At 33.3% G+C, this 15,502-nt stretch overlaps 1 protein-coding gene across 1 annotated transcript in view; it reads left to right on the top strand.

Moving 5' to 3' along the window:
* Nucleotides 1–15,502, top strand: part of LOC129232107 (serine/arginine repetitive matrix protein 2-like) — a 78,152-nt gene that overhangs the window by 35,926 nt on the left and 26,724 nt on the right. Inside the window, exon 5 of the mRNA XM_054866347.1 lies at nt 6,825–6,976. Coding sequence (XP_054722322.1) covers nt 6,825–6,976 — 152 coding nt within the window. The remainder of the gene's footprint in view (nt 1–6,824; nt 6,977–15,502) is intronic.

Below are 15,502 nucleotides of genomic sequence, written 5' to 3'. Positions count from 1 at the left end.
TGGATGCTTTTACCCGAGGTCGAATCATTGGGAAGTTGGAGGAAGGCCGCAGTGTGACAAGTGTCGCTGCAGAGTTTGGAATTGCTCACAGCATCTTTTCATGACTTTGGAGACAATTTCAAACTACAGGAACAGCTATCCGGGGGTTCAGTAGTGGTCGTCCGCGAGGAACCACACCCGCAGATGACCGGTATATTGTCTTACAGGATAGAAGAAGCAAGCGGCAGACAGGGGATATCGCGTTTTACCGTGGCCAGAAGACTGCACGGTGGTGGTCTGTTTGCACGACGCCCTATACGGTGTGTACCTCTAAACGCCTGCCCATTGGAGAAGGCGTTCTCTGTGGTGCCGGGAACACCGGAATTGGAGCGACAATGGATTGGGACGAGTACTCTTTACAGATGAGAGCAGATTCAGTCTGAGTAGCGATTCTCATCGCATACTCATCTGGAGAGAGCGGGGAAGCCGCAATCATCCCTCGAACATCATTGAAAGGGACAGGTATGGAGGTCGCGGTGTTCTCGTTTGGGGAGGCATCATGCTTGGTAGTCGTACAGACCTTCACATCTTCGACACAGGTTCAGTCAACGGGACCCGTTATTGTAACGAGATTCTTCTTCCATATGTGTGTATTTTTAGAGGCGCTATGGGTCCGCAGTTCCTTTTCATGGACGACAATGCACCATGTCATCGCACAGTAGCTGCCGAACAGCTCTTAGAGAGTGAGGATATTGAACGTATGGATTGGCCGGCACGATCTCTGGATCTCAATCCCATCGAGCATGTATGGGATTTTCTAGGCAGACGCTTAGCAGCTCGTACCTTAACACCAGTAACGATTCGGGAGCTTCGATTCGCGCTGCAAGACGAATGGGCAGCAATGCCTCAACAACTCATTGGCACCCTCATTCTCAGCATGGGCAGACGCTGTGAAACCTGCCTAGCAGTCGGGGGAGATCATATCCCCCATTAAAGACCGGATGTTTCTTGCTGGACACCCATCACAGGGATGTTTCGGCCTTCAGTCGCATTGCGCTCCATGCTACTTTTTCAATAAAGCTTCTTTTTATCCCTCTGATTTTTCTTTTAGTAAGTGTTGCTTACATTACACATGTCCTTACGTATTGAGGATCTTACGGTATTAAATGTGTTGATTTGGAAAGCTTTTGTACAAAGTTATATTGAAAAAACCGTCTTGTCCTTAATTTTTGCACACCAGTGTATATATATATATATGTATATTCACACCCACACCGATAATTTTAAAATTAAGCAACAACATAACTATGAGTGCACTGAACATGGGCTTTTTATTTTGATTAAATGTACTGCTCCTGTATAGATTGTACAACAAATTATGATAATCTAAGATACATTACTGTTGCTGAACTGTAATCATAATGTGTTTGGATGATCGTGTTTTCAAATACCACAAACGTGTTTGATCTGCAAGACAGTGGATCAATTCTTAGTTACAAAATTATGTGAAAATTATGTTTCTTATACTAAGTCTTTTAAATGTATCATGTTTTCTATTTTGCATGAATTTCTTCTTTTTCCCCTTTTTGACAATCTCATGCTTGAGTTTTATAAAAAAGGGAGACACTTTTTTACATTTTCCCCCTCACTCATGAAAGTTGTAAAACATTTAAATTGAAAACTTTATATTTAGGATGTAATTTCTTCTTTTGCCCCATATTAAAAAAAAAAAAATCATTGTCAGCATAAAATTTTTAGGAAATTCTCACTACTTTTACAGAATTGGGAAATTCCATGATTTCCTGGTTTTGTAGATCTTGCTGGTTGTTCATCACCCTGAAGTAGTAAGCATTTCAACTTTGTTTTGGAAAAGTATTTTCGATTTAAATTTATTTTCCTTTTTTATATCTAAAATATGTGTTTTTTTTTTTTTTTTTGGGTCTTTGAGTTTTCTGTTAGGGTCCTTGATAAGTCTTTAAAAAGTCCTTGATTCCCCCCCCCCCTCTTCCTGAATGAGTTTTGAATGTCACCCTGTGGCCACAAAATGGAGATTTTCCTTCTGATGAGATGTACTAAGTCATACATTTATTTGTTTATTTATTTTATAAGTTTAGTACTCACATTAACTACTCTAGCCTTGTAGTTTTTACGGTCGAAATACACTAATGAAAAACAGGTTTTTTTATGTACAGTCGAACCTCCGTACATCGAACTTCCACATATCGAAATTTTCTATATATCGAAGTCCCAGCAAATTTCTATGTCCATTACATATAAAAATTGTTTCTATATATCGAAAAAATCTCTATATATCGAAATGTTTTTCAAGGCATTCGTATGTTTTTTTTTCTACTTCAGACTATTTGTTTCATGGAAAATGAAGGTTAGGGGAGAAAATTATGTTATGACAAAACAATGCTAAATATTATAATATTACAGGCCGAGGAGTCGGTCACCTTTCTCACTTTTAGTCACCTTTTGAAAATTTGGTTACTTTTAGTCACCTTTTGCAACTTTTGTCACCTTTCTCACCTTTCTTGAAATGTGTCTTAGGAATTTTTATTTTTAAATAATTAAATCTTTGAAAAGTATCTGAATGATAGCTTTAAAAGTGAAATTAATTAAAAAATAGCTTTAAATATGCCCCCCCCCCCCCACCTTGTTGTTTAAGAAAAATAGCTATGCTACCGGGAAATCAGGGAATTTTTTTTATAGCTTGCAATTGCACCCTATGAGCAGAACCAGTCTTTCTATCCCTTCTACAGATAGACTTGCTCCTTATTTTCGGGAATGTATGCTAAAAGAAGCGTGTTTATCCTATTATACTTTGAGCTGTGATGAAACTATCAATGTCAAAGACAAAAAAGAACTGCAACGAATAATAAAATATTGGTCTGAAAGCCAATGTTGCATCACAACAAGGCATCTCAAAATTTTTTCTTGGGCAAGGCAGTTGGTGAAATTTCTATTGAGAAGCTATGAAGCATTTACGGAGAGTAATTATCCATGAATAAATGTCTCATGCTTTCCTCAGATGGTTCTTATGTTAATAAAAAGGTTTTTAGGTGTTTGACACTATTATCCTTGAGACACGAGAAAACAGCCTAATAAATATTGGTACTTGCAGTATTCATACAATGCATAATGCGTATGTCAAAGCATTGCAGTATTTAGGTGAAGAAGCATCTGAACTTAGTACTTATAGCTATTTTGATGGTTGGCCTTCCTGTTAGGAGGACTTCGAAGATGTGCAAGCTCGACTAAATACACCCCATCGCAAGTTCCTGAAACACACAACTACCCATTGGCTTACTCTTGGACCTGCAGCAAACAGAATACTGGAACAGTGGGATACTCTTCAGTATTATTTTTTTAAACATGTGCCTTTAAAAAAGAATTCAGCTCTGCAATGCAGGTCATATAAAGCTGTTGCAAATGTTTTTAAAAGACCTTCTGTAAAAGCTGAGCTGCATTTTATCATTTCATCTGCTGATTTGTTTATGCAGTTCACGAAACGCTTTCAATGCCAAGCGCCTATGATACATAAATTGTACCAAGAAATAGAGACCATTGTTCAGACTTTTATGGCTCGGGTTATAAAAGCCTCTGCTATAAAGAAAGTTTTTTTTCAAACGTAGACACGGATGAACTGTTTGCAGTTGGTAACAGACTACCTTTGAAGATCTCGTTGTTAGTGGGGAAGGTGACAGATGAACTGTCAAAACTGAAAGAAAATGAAAAGGTTATGTTTTTAAGAGCTGTTAAAAAGCATTGTCTGACTGCATGCAAGTATGTAATAGAAAAAAGTTGCATATCAAACAGGTTACTGATAAGTTTTAAATTTTTGGATCCAAAAGAGAGAAGTAAATCTAGAAGCTGTAAGGATTTGATAAAAGTCTCCAAAATCATGCCTCTTAATGTTCCACTCGATAGGTTGCAAGATGAATAGAAACTTTTGCAGCTGGAAAAAGATGATGAAGCATCCGAAAACAAAACCATTGATATCTACTGGCAGCTGCTCATTTCAAAAAAGGACTCAACTTCCAATGATCTAAAGTTTCCTAATGTTTCTAAGGTGATAAAAGCTTCACTTGCATTATCACATGGTAATGCTGACATTGAAAGACGATTTTCCATTTCAAAGCACCTTTTTGGTGAAAATGAAAATAAAACAGCAAGGACTGAAAGATTTTTAAGCAGCATAGAGTAGGTGGGAGTAAAGCCCTGCATGGGGTAAAAACCCGCACCGACACTTTAAGTTGATCACCTTAGAGTAAGAAATTTACTTCTAGGTGGTGGATTTGTCCTATGGAAACCTATTGATCAATGAATTTTTGTCTTGACTAGGCACTCCAGAGACGAGAAAGGGGGATAAGTCTGTTTTTTACTACTTTGATCTAACTTTTCTAATATATTATTTAAGTGTTGTAAAATGTAGAATTTGAAAAGAAGAATCAATGAATTACATGTTAATACTGGTACATTAAAGCTTCACCTTCGCCTGAAAACAGTTATTCTAATGGCTGCTTAAAAGCAACATGGGGCATTTTTCAAAAAGTGACAAAATAAGGAAAATCCCCGCAGTTGTTTTGGGGTAAAACCCCGCATCTCAAAAAGGTCGAGGATTCTCTCCACTTGGCTTAAAATTGTCTCTTTTTTGAAATATTATTAATATCATTGTTTAGCATGTATTTTGTACAGCTTATTCATCTTAAAAAATTTATTGTTGGTGGACTCATGAAGTTTTAATTTGGATAAGATTTGTTAGGTAAAATCTTACATTCATTTCAATTCGAATGTGCTTTCATTAATGTAAAAATTTCTTTTTTTTTTCTTGAACATTTACGTACGTTTAATTTTTTGTTCTAGTACCTTCAGAAGAAAAACAATTCAGAACCATGATAAACGTCGAGCTTAATGAAGCATGTAACTTAATTGCAGACACCTCTCCTTTCTGTATGGTAGACATTAAAGTTCGGTTCAAAAATATAGATTGAAAACATCTCTGAAAAAGGGAACAAAAGCTTGGTACTTCGAAAAAGAAACAAATTTCCCTATAATTTCGAGTGAAACTGTAGAGAAAAACTCGGAAGCTTATCCCTGCACAATGTGGTCAAGATAACTTCAATATGACTAGAAGGATGAGATTATGTGGAGGGTTTTTTTTTTTACATAAAACACCTAGAAGCTTGCAAATGTTCTGAGACACAGGAAGAGTTATTGGAAATGAAGGCATTATAAATAAATTAGCGTAACCTCAGCAGGACACGGTTCCATCCACGACGCAATAACATTTTTAGAAAACTCAACCTAGTGTACTGTTAACTTAAAGCACTGGGCACTAGATATTCAATTAAATTATAGCTTCAGACATTTAAATTATTTTTTATACAATGCAGCTGTCATTTTTTTCCAGGTAATTAATTCTCTTTTTGTGGAAAAGAAAATATTTTCATGAAAAAGTTAAAAAAAAAGATTAAACGTGTGAGATGTTTAAGTTTGGTACTGCTGAATAACAATAAACCAATGGTTCAAGGAGGTTTTTCAAATGTTTTTATCAAGCAGTCACCCTTTTTATTCACATTCATCTTGAGTGGGGTAAAGATCCGCATTGCGGGGTTTTACCCCATTTTGTGGGCCAAAACCCCGCAATTTTGTTTTCCCGCTAAATTGTAATTTTCTCAATTATTACTAATCAGATGTAGATAAAATTTGGAAGGATTACAGGTAACAATCCACGCAGTGACTCTAATTTGAAAAAATGGGAAAATATGCCCATTATTGACCATGGTGGTATAAAAACTGAAAATTGCGGGGTTTTACCCTCACCTACCCTACTTATAGTTAAAGACTCTGTAAAAGAATATCTCATTTGCTTTCTTTACAACTTGGTCCAGAAATGATTAAATGTGCACAGCAAGCACACGCAAATTATACTACATACATGGAGAAATATAAAAGGAAAAAGGATTTGAAATCGAAACAGAAGCAAAAAGAAGAGCAAAAAAGAAAGGATTGTGAAGAAGAAACTAAGAAAATGGAAAACAATTAAAACATCTATTGAAAGTGAAACTAGAAATCTTTACAAAAAGCATATAGGCTATTTTGGTAAAAGTCAGTAAAAAGGGATAGTCCTTTTCTGTTTTTTGAGTTCTTAACAAATTGCTTTTGGTCACCTTTTAGTTACTTTTTTGTCACCTTTTAGTCACCTTTGTTTTCAAATTTGTCACCTTTCTCACTTTTTTCAAAGGCCATCAGCAGTCCTCGGCCTGTAATATACACTAGTATTATGCATGTACATTGCATTAAAATAATTACTTACAAAAAAAAAAAACAGCTAGGGAAATCAAATGTTTCGAAACACGGCATTTTCTATGGTACGGGTAATATTAATTGAAGGGGTCATTTAGCACCCTCTTAAAATTTGAGTAAGAAGTTAAAAAACTTTTACAGCATAATACTATTAGTAAGTCTAAAAAAAATAGGGAGTGTCCTGGACTCCAGCTGAAAAAGAGATTTTTCGAGCCACCTCAGAGTTATACCCTCAGAAAATTTGGTGGGAACATCACTGACACTGTTGATGAAAATTAGCTTTAATTTTAATGTTTTAGTAGATTTTTATGATAAACTAAGTTCCTTTCTATATATTGAAATTTCTATATATCGAATTTTTTTCGGGCAATTTGCTACTTCGATATATGGAGATCCGACTGTACTTCCTATCACTCGATATGATGTTAAATGCTTTTCTGAGTATTACTGATAAAATGCTGTCTGTTTAGCTTTCCTACAACTTACAAACCTGAAAATAAATCTCTTTCATTGAGTGGTATTTTGTGTTTCAGGTTTAGAGTATGTATTGGAGATTAGAGAAAAGAAAGGAATTTCCAAAGCAGAAAGTTATTACTGTGTTCTATGCAGTGAAGACTGTTCTGCCAAAGATACCATCGGAGTCGTGGATCATGTCATGTGTATATCACACATCGTTAAGTATTTGGTAAGCATTTTTTATAAGTTTCAGAGATCCAGCCAGTAAGTAATTTTCCATGAAAGTTTTATTCCACCATGTCATAAAAAGTGCTTCTGCTTGTTAAATTGTTTAGCTCAAAATATTATACTGTGTTTCGTGCAGTAGTAAAAGCATGTTTTCAGAGAAAATGAGTTTTGAAAAATATCCAGACAGTGCCTGCTTTAATTGTAAAAAAACAGATAATTAAAAGCTCATTATTTTGGAAAGTCTGAAAACTTAACAACTTTGTAAAATCTGGGTGTATTTTCTGATGTTTTTTCCTTATATACACTTTTTTTTTCTATTTGATGTATGGAGATGCGTACCTTGACAATTAGTTGTTCACTTTTTTTGCCCTACATGAAGCTATGAAAGATGTATTCTAATTTTTTTTTAAAGTTAATTTTTAGATGTCCAGTTTAACAACTCATTCAGTTTTTGGCTACATTTATGATCTGTCAAATAAAATTTGAAAGGAACCATGCATGACATTAATAATAATTTCCGGAGATATCTTATAATGTTCTATGTCATTCTCATGACAAATCCTTACTGTTGCTAACAAAAATAAAATGTCTAGCTTCTTTCATTTATTTACGGAACAAAACATACTGACAAAAATATTCCAAATGTCTTGTGTGTCCAAAGGTCACATGGAATGACCCATAATGGATTAAAATCAAGTATAAATCTCTCTCTCTCTCTCTCTATATATATATATATATATATATATATATATATACAGTAGAACCTCTATTATCCGAACCTCGATCAACCGAAACTCTCCGTTAACCGAAGTCGGTTTCGTCTTCACTTTGTTTTTCACTTTCTATCATCCAAAATTTTCTCTTAACAAACACGCATTTCTAAAGTTTTTTTTTTTTTTAATTTCACATTTGTTTTGTATGCAAGCCGTCCTTTCCAAACTAAGAGGGCAGATAACACTAAGACGAAGTTGGCGAAAACTTTTGCCGAATTTTACAACTAGCTCAGGTAAAAATGCTACAGACGTTGTGAAAGATAGTGTTGCTGAATTATCAAGCCTTTTTAGCACAATGAAAGGTTTTGAAAATTGTGAGGATAGAAAACTCACAGATTGGTTGAATTGTCTTCCTTCTAGTTGCTCAATATTGAGGAATTAATAGCAGCAGTCCGAAATTTTTCAAATGAAAATGATGATGAGGATGAAGATGATAGTGATTCCGGAGTAAATAAGATCATTAACAGTGATGCTTTTGAGTGTTTCTTAAACTGCCTTGTTTGGTTGGAACAACAGGAACAGTGATTCCTCTGAACTCGTGCTTTTAACAAAATTTCGGGACAGAGTTGCACGGCAAAAGGATGGCCAATTTATACCAGGTGAAGCTTCCATTGAAACGTTCGTAAGTTTTTGTTTCAGAGATAAATTTATTATTAGTTATAATTTATTATTAATTATTTAACAAATAAAATAATCATAATAACAGTTCAAGGACTATACTACATAGTAAACTAGATTATTATAGATGAATTCTCGATTATCCGAAAATTTCGATTATCCGAAGTAGGTTCGGTCCCAATTACTTCGGATAATCGAGGTTCTACTGTATATATATATATTTCACATTTTAACTTCTTTTGTTAGCCTTTTATCAATTGGTTATTTTTTTCTCCGGCTTTATAGATGATTGAAAAATAAAGACCGACAAATACCTGAGTTTTATCTTATAGAAGGTAGGATTTTAGTTAGATTGGTTTCTCCTATCAGAAATTTTGAACATTAACAAAGGCTAAAGTACCGTAATTAATCTGAACATTATTAGAAATTCTTTAAAAAAAAAAAGAGCATCATAGGAATTTAAGTAATCCAACTACTCACATCAAAATTATAAAATAATTCATAAGGAAAATGCTTTAAAGTATGAATATAAAAATAGGTGACTTGTTAAATAACAAAAAATAATAAAAGTATGGTTTGACAAGTCACATAATTACCCTAATTGCATTTTTCCTCATTAAATTGTCATCAAGGGAAATCTTTCAGGAAATTAGAGGGTATTTAGCTTGGATTAGAAATAAAAAGTTCAATTATAAATGGCCACACTGATAGAGATTCACTTTGTGCAATGGAGCAGGTACTAGATAAACCAGTAAAAAACTATATGTGAGTTAACTGAAGGACAGGATTCTAAAGACACATTTAAGTTAAGAGTCATTAATACAGGGTGCCATATAATGACCTTTCAAAAGATGTATCAGCTTAAAATGCATATATGTAACAGCCCTTTGCTAAGCAATATCCAACTATGCTTGGGTGTACCACAGAGCTTTGAGAAGAGTTCATAGGTATACAAAATTAGGCTACAGCGCATTGAAAATAGGCTATTTTTGATTTGGATGATTTTGATTCAATTTTGGATGACAATAACTTTTACAGAATTATCTAGTATCTAGACTTTGCAACTGTAACTCATTGGTAACAGCTATTTTCTCAGTATAATTACTAAGTACAAGCCTTTGAATGAGTTATATTCAGAATCTATGACAACCTAAAATCAAGAAAAAAGAAATTCCCAACGAGTTTTTATCAAAAGTAGAAATGTATAATACATTAAAACTCACAAGTTCAAATGCACAAAAATAGTAGAATGTAATTTCCAGCAAAAAGTACTTGAAGCTCACTAAGTTTCAGGTCTCCAGTGTTATAAAATTTTGTACAACCTTAGCCTAAGCACAGCAACTTGTTGTGACAGGCAGCTTTTCTTGCTCATTTTTTTCATCCTTATCTGAAAGAACCCCATCAAAATAAAAAAAAGAAAAATACATATTCTCGTAATAAAAAGCTGTTTTATCTAGGGATACCAAAAAAAGACTGAGGATAGCAACTTTAAGCTACAGGGCATTGCAAACAGGCTATTCTTGATGTGGATTATTTTGGTTGTCGCTTTGGATGACAATATCTTTTACAGAATTTATATTTTAGCTTGGTAACTAATGCATTACAAATGGTTATTTTCTCAATTGAAATATGAAATACAAGCTTTTGAATAAGTTTTGTTCCAAGTTTCTGAAAACCCAAAATCCAGAAAAAAAATTCTCCTATGAATTTTGAAGCATTTAAATGCTTGCTACACAAAAGCTAATGAGCTTAAAATCAGAAATATACCTATTAACGGAAGTGAAACCCCCAAAAGTTCAGACCTTCAGTGTTATTAAGTTATCTGCAAGCTTAGCCTAAACATGGCAATTTATTTCGCAAAGCTGCTCTGATATTTTGGAGCTCTTTATTTGAGGGACCCTAGCTCCTCAAAATTTGGATCTTGGAAGCTGAAAATTTGTATATGTTGGTTTCAAAGGCATGTTTACACCTCTACAATATTTCATCAAAATCAGAGATGGTCAGGTGGGGACAACTTGAAAAATTAGGTCAGTTGATAAACAATGACTCACAGCTGAATATGAAAAGTGATTATTTTCTATAAGCAAGCTGGAATGGTGGTGAAAATCACATAATACTATCATATAGAAGGGTCAAATAGTGTCGCGATATGGTAGTTGAAATATGCATATACAGAATCAAATAATGTTAATCAGCATTAAAAAGCATCTTTAAGAACTGACAAAAAGTCCCCGATGAAAGTACTACTCTTGAAATGTAGTAAAGTCAAAATAATGACAGGAATAATGATAATAATCTGAGCTGTCAAGAAAAAGGTTTGAATGCAACTGTATAATTCAATAATGAGTGTTATTTTGGTGGTTAAGGCAAGTGTTTCACTCAGGCAACCTTAGCTCAATCTCCGGGCATGGAGGAAATTGGCCACCCATCCTAACCTGTATGACAATCCTAAGGCTTTGGGCTCAGAGGTAAGGATACCTTCTTGTAGAAAAGTGTATCACTGTAATCATTTCAAAATGCCATTCTTTTAATGAGTAACAGCTGTTGCTTTGTTTTACATAAATGAAAATCAAGTCAATACATTATGTATTTCTGCCTTAGCCCTGTCTTAGGGCGGTAACTTACTGCAAAAAGAAAAGAATGTTACAAATTTTCCAGTGAGACGAATGCAATATATTAAATATTATTGAATTATATAGAAATATAATTGCATGTGACAATTGGCATTTTTGAAAGGATTTCATGTGTGATTGCGTGAAAATTTTCACACTTCTACAGTCATATGTAATGCATTGAGAATTAGAAATATTCCTCAACAGTTTAGTGAATGGTATTTTCACACTTTGCTTTTAAAATCAAAATTTAGCAACTTAAAAAATAAAGAAAATGGCAGTTGGAATTTTTTATACATTACGTTTGAATGTTTTATTAATAATTACATACAAATTGTCAAACATTTTGAGTATGGAAAAAATTAAAATGGTGCACCTGTTTTTTTCCCCTGCCATCTTCCATTTCATTCTTAAAATGTTAGGGTTTTTTTTTTTCTTTGTGGAATTTATCACTATTATAGTTTTTGTATATTTTGCATCTCCAAATTAAATTTCGCTCATCTAAAAAATGTCGAGGAACATTTTTGGGTCTTGAAAAAACCCTAGTTATATCTCAGGTTACAATTAATACTTTTTGTATTTTTATGTAGATAGAAAAAGCTTTTTCTTTCAGTAAGAAGTGCTGTAAATCTATTATTTGAACTAGTGGCACCCACATGACTTTGCCCGTGGTAGAAAATTAAGAGATCATGTGGTTTGCCTGTACATTTAAAAATAATGGATGATGAATTTCTCGCCAATGCTATGTTAATTTGCTCCTTCATGTTATGGTAATTTACTCTTCCATGTTATGATAATTCTCTCACAAAGGAATTAAATGCGCTAATTTTGGTAAAAATAAAATCATAGAAAAAGAATAAAATCAAAATTTCGAAAAATTGCTTTGAGGTGCACTTTGCACGCCCTCATGCTACAAACTAATTTTGTGTCAAATTTCATGAAAGTCAAAAAACAATCTTGGTGCTATGCGCATCACACAGATCCAGAGATCTGGACAAAGATCCAGATATCCAGCTTTATTATTAGTAAAGATATGCTTCTGTTAGGTTCAGTTTCTATAATAAATAGCCAACATTGGTTTCTAAAAAATTGTGTATTGTTAAAATGAAACTTTTGTATACAAATGTGTGTATGTATGTGCAGGTAATTTATTCATCAAGAAAAATAAATATTTCGATCATTTTTGCATTACTGTAACAGAACATTCTCCTGCATATAACCAAAAATTATTGACCTAAAATAGTTCAAACCATTCAAAAGTGCAGTTTGCTATGTAAAACAAATGTTTTGAGTTTTAAAGAGTAAGGAAGAAAATTTATAAGCAAAGATGAAAAAAATGATTTTGCATGTTAAAATTGTTCCTTCAGTGAGTTTGTTGGTAGTGTGGATATCAATTCAATTAGAAATTAGTTTAGAAAAAATCAGCCATTAACTGCTGATATAAGAGATAAGAGAAGATAACAATGATGTTAAAGAGAACATTGCATGAATTCTCTCATAAATGTGAAAACCATACATTTTTGAATTTCAAAACTCTTAGCAATTATTTGGAGTTTCATTCAGAAAGGGAGAAATTGTTATCTCATTTTACTATTCAGGAGGACTGTTAAGGAAACTATCTGGTAAAAAGCAAAAGAAAAAAATCATTAGAGCATGTTGATATTCGATTAATGGACAAAAGCTATGTGCCTTTTTAATCTGATCTATTTTTGGTAACACATTAGTGTTACTATTATTACTGCTCCTCGTAACTACTAGTCATATTTCATTTGCGAGGCTTTATCTGTTATTTTACATGCTTAGCGTAGACCAGCCAGTCAATGAACACCTAAGTGCAATTTCATTTTTGAAAATTCATTACATCATTAAAGTTTGAATTATTTAGAAGATGACAGGAAAGACATTTCAACTGATGTTCATAATTATTTTTTAAAAATTAAAGAAACTTTTACAATTCTGTGTTGAGTGTTTTAAGGAGTAAAAATGGAAAAAAGGGCACTAACCCAGTAAACCCAACCAGTAGACAACAAATAATTTTATAGTCTTTTTCTTTTTTGAAATGAATAGAAGAATGTTGTTACTGCTATTCATTCAATAAAATGCTGTTGAAATCTTATTAAAAAAAAAAGTCTTTGCCATAAAAATTTGCATGCCAAAACATGATAGTCAGAATGGACTAATATTTTACTTACTTATGGACAGCATTGACATAAAAAAGTGATTACAAAACAAAAGCAAAATGTTCAAGATTATTTATTACAGAAAAAATCTCAAATTGAATGGAGGTTTTCATATCATTGTTGAGGTAGTAACCTCTAGCATAAATGCACAAGGCAATACTGATGAGGATTAAGGTTTAAAAGTATCGCATGATGTCTTATGTTATCTCGTTCCACACTGTAAAGGCACCACTTACTCGATCAAACTTGTTGGCTGTTCAATTGACCATCCTACATGATCTCAGATATGCTCAATGTGAGACAAATCAGAAGATCGAGTATCAGAGAATGCACTAATGAGAGAGAAAGAACCCCTGACATCCTTGCTTTGTGCGACCAAGCATTCATTCTCTTGTTAAAAAAGGACTTCTAGGATGAGTGCCAACCCTTTTTCTCTCTCTGAAATATGCCATAAGTGTACTGCTGGGCTATTGTAGTGTTGTGTAGATCAATATTAGTGGCAAAGCGACTGTGTATGCGATGGCACCCCATAACATCTCCCCAGTTGTAGGTGCCCCTGAAAGCAAAAGAATATGAATTCTGAGGCAAAAAGAAATTAAAAAGTCCAATTTTTCCTTTTTTTACTATTAATTCAATGTAAGAGCAGCAGTCAACAAAAATCGTGATCGCAAAAACAAGTACTTTTTGTATGTTAGTATGAAAACAATTCAATTTTTGAAAAATATTCATGACATTTCAGTTTATAACATTTTTCCCACTCAAGAACTTAATAAAATCATCGTTATGTATGTTTTAAAGTTTGTTTTATCCTTATTCTTTTTAATGTTTGGAAATTTTAAGTTGAATAAATACTAAAAGTATTCTGTAATATTGCATTTGGGTGTTTTTTCTGATACACAAAAACAGTGCGAGCCTCTTAAACTGTAAAAAAAAAAAAAAAAAAAAAAAAAAGTTCAGTCTTATGTTTTTTTGAAGTGACTCGCTTGTACTTGTTTGACATATCTACAAATTGAGTGTTTTTTGCCATTTTTGAGTGTGTCATTTCACTCAAGTTGCTTGGTGGATATATTGATATATGGTTGATCTCTTGCAACCATGGGCCACTGGTCCTAGACCACAAAAACATTTGATAGACGAGTAAAATATAATTTTTAGTTGTCCCTTTGACAGTGAAGTTTTGTTTCAGTTTTCTTTTCAAAAATTTTAAGGATCAAAATTTTTTGAAACTGCCAGGAGATAATTTACATTTTTATTTAAAATGCTAAGGTTTGTCTGCTTTGCAAGGAAAGGTTTATTAAGAAATTTTTACAGCCTTGCGACATTGTTATGGCCACCCAATTTACCACCTTCAAACCAACAAGAGTTAAAATTTTACTGGTTAAATTCTCTGGCCTATGTTGATGTTACAAAAAGATGCCCTTGCTGTTTCTTTCTCTTTCCCAATCGCACAGACATTGTTAAAAATGACTGATTGACTCTAGTTATAAAGTAAATTTTGTTTTACATGTGTATGTGTGTCTGTTTTCTTTCTTTCTTTCTTTTTTTCACTATTTAAAAATTATGACGCTAGAATGGACCACTAAAAGTGTACAGAATAGTGAAATTTTGTAGTTACTGGTCCATTAGGCCTGTGGCTTATTTATTTTTTTTTTTTTAATTTCTCCCCTGCCATATACAATTTTACCTCTAGTTTTTGTTCATGAGTTTAATTTTATTCCAACAGAGTCTAGAAATAATCAGAAAAAACTTGAAGGAAATAAATTTTTCTTTAAAGTTTTGAAAGAGCATGCATTGAAATAGAGAATGTCAAAATATATTTCCTGGAAACTGCATAAAATTAGGAATCAAAATTGAATCTAATTTGATATAAAAATATGAATGAAAAAGTACAAAAGGCTGCCTTAAATCTTAACGGTCATGTTTAATATGCCGAAAATGATTAGATATTGAATGATGAGCTACAAAAAGTGTGTAAAATGAGGTAACATCATTTTACTTACGCAGGGTCCGCAGACCTCCTATTTTTTAAATTTTTTTGAAACATTTCCTGTTTATTCCTATTTCTTTTTAATGCATTAATCTTCTATCTGCCTTTTTAGCCAGACAAACCCCTTACCGAGACAAACAACCTTACAGATAAAACAAAGCTGTCTCTTTTTGCCCTCCCCCAAGTGGAAAATATGCAAAAAACGAACATCCCCCTCCTTAAAAAAGTATAAACATGTTGCAAATAACTTCTTACCCTTCCAACAAGAAGGGGTAAAAAGTCCTTGCATTTTGTGCGTCGGGTTTGGGAGAAAAGGGGAGGGGGGATCCTTTATTTTTAAAATTCTATTACTTAAAA

Source organism: Uloborus diversus, chromosome 1 (assembly GCF_026930045.1).
Source record: "Uloborus diversus isolate 005 chromosome 1, Udiv.v.3.1, whole genome shotgun sequence".
Lineage (NCBI taxonomy): Eukaryota > Metazoa > Arthropoda > Arachnida > Araneae > Uloboridae > Uloborus > Uloborus diversus.
This window is presented reverse-complemented; position numbering and strand designations above follow the sequence as displayed.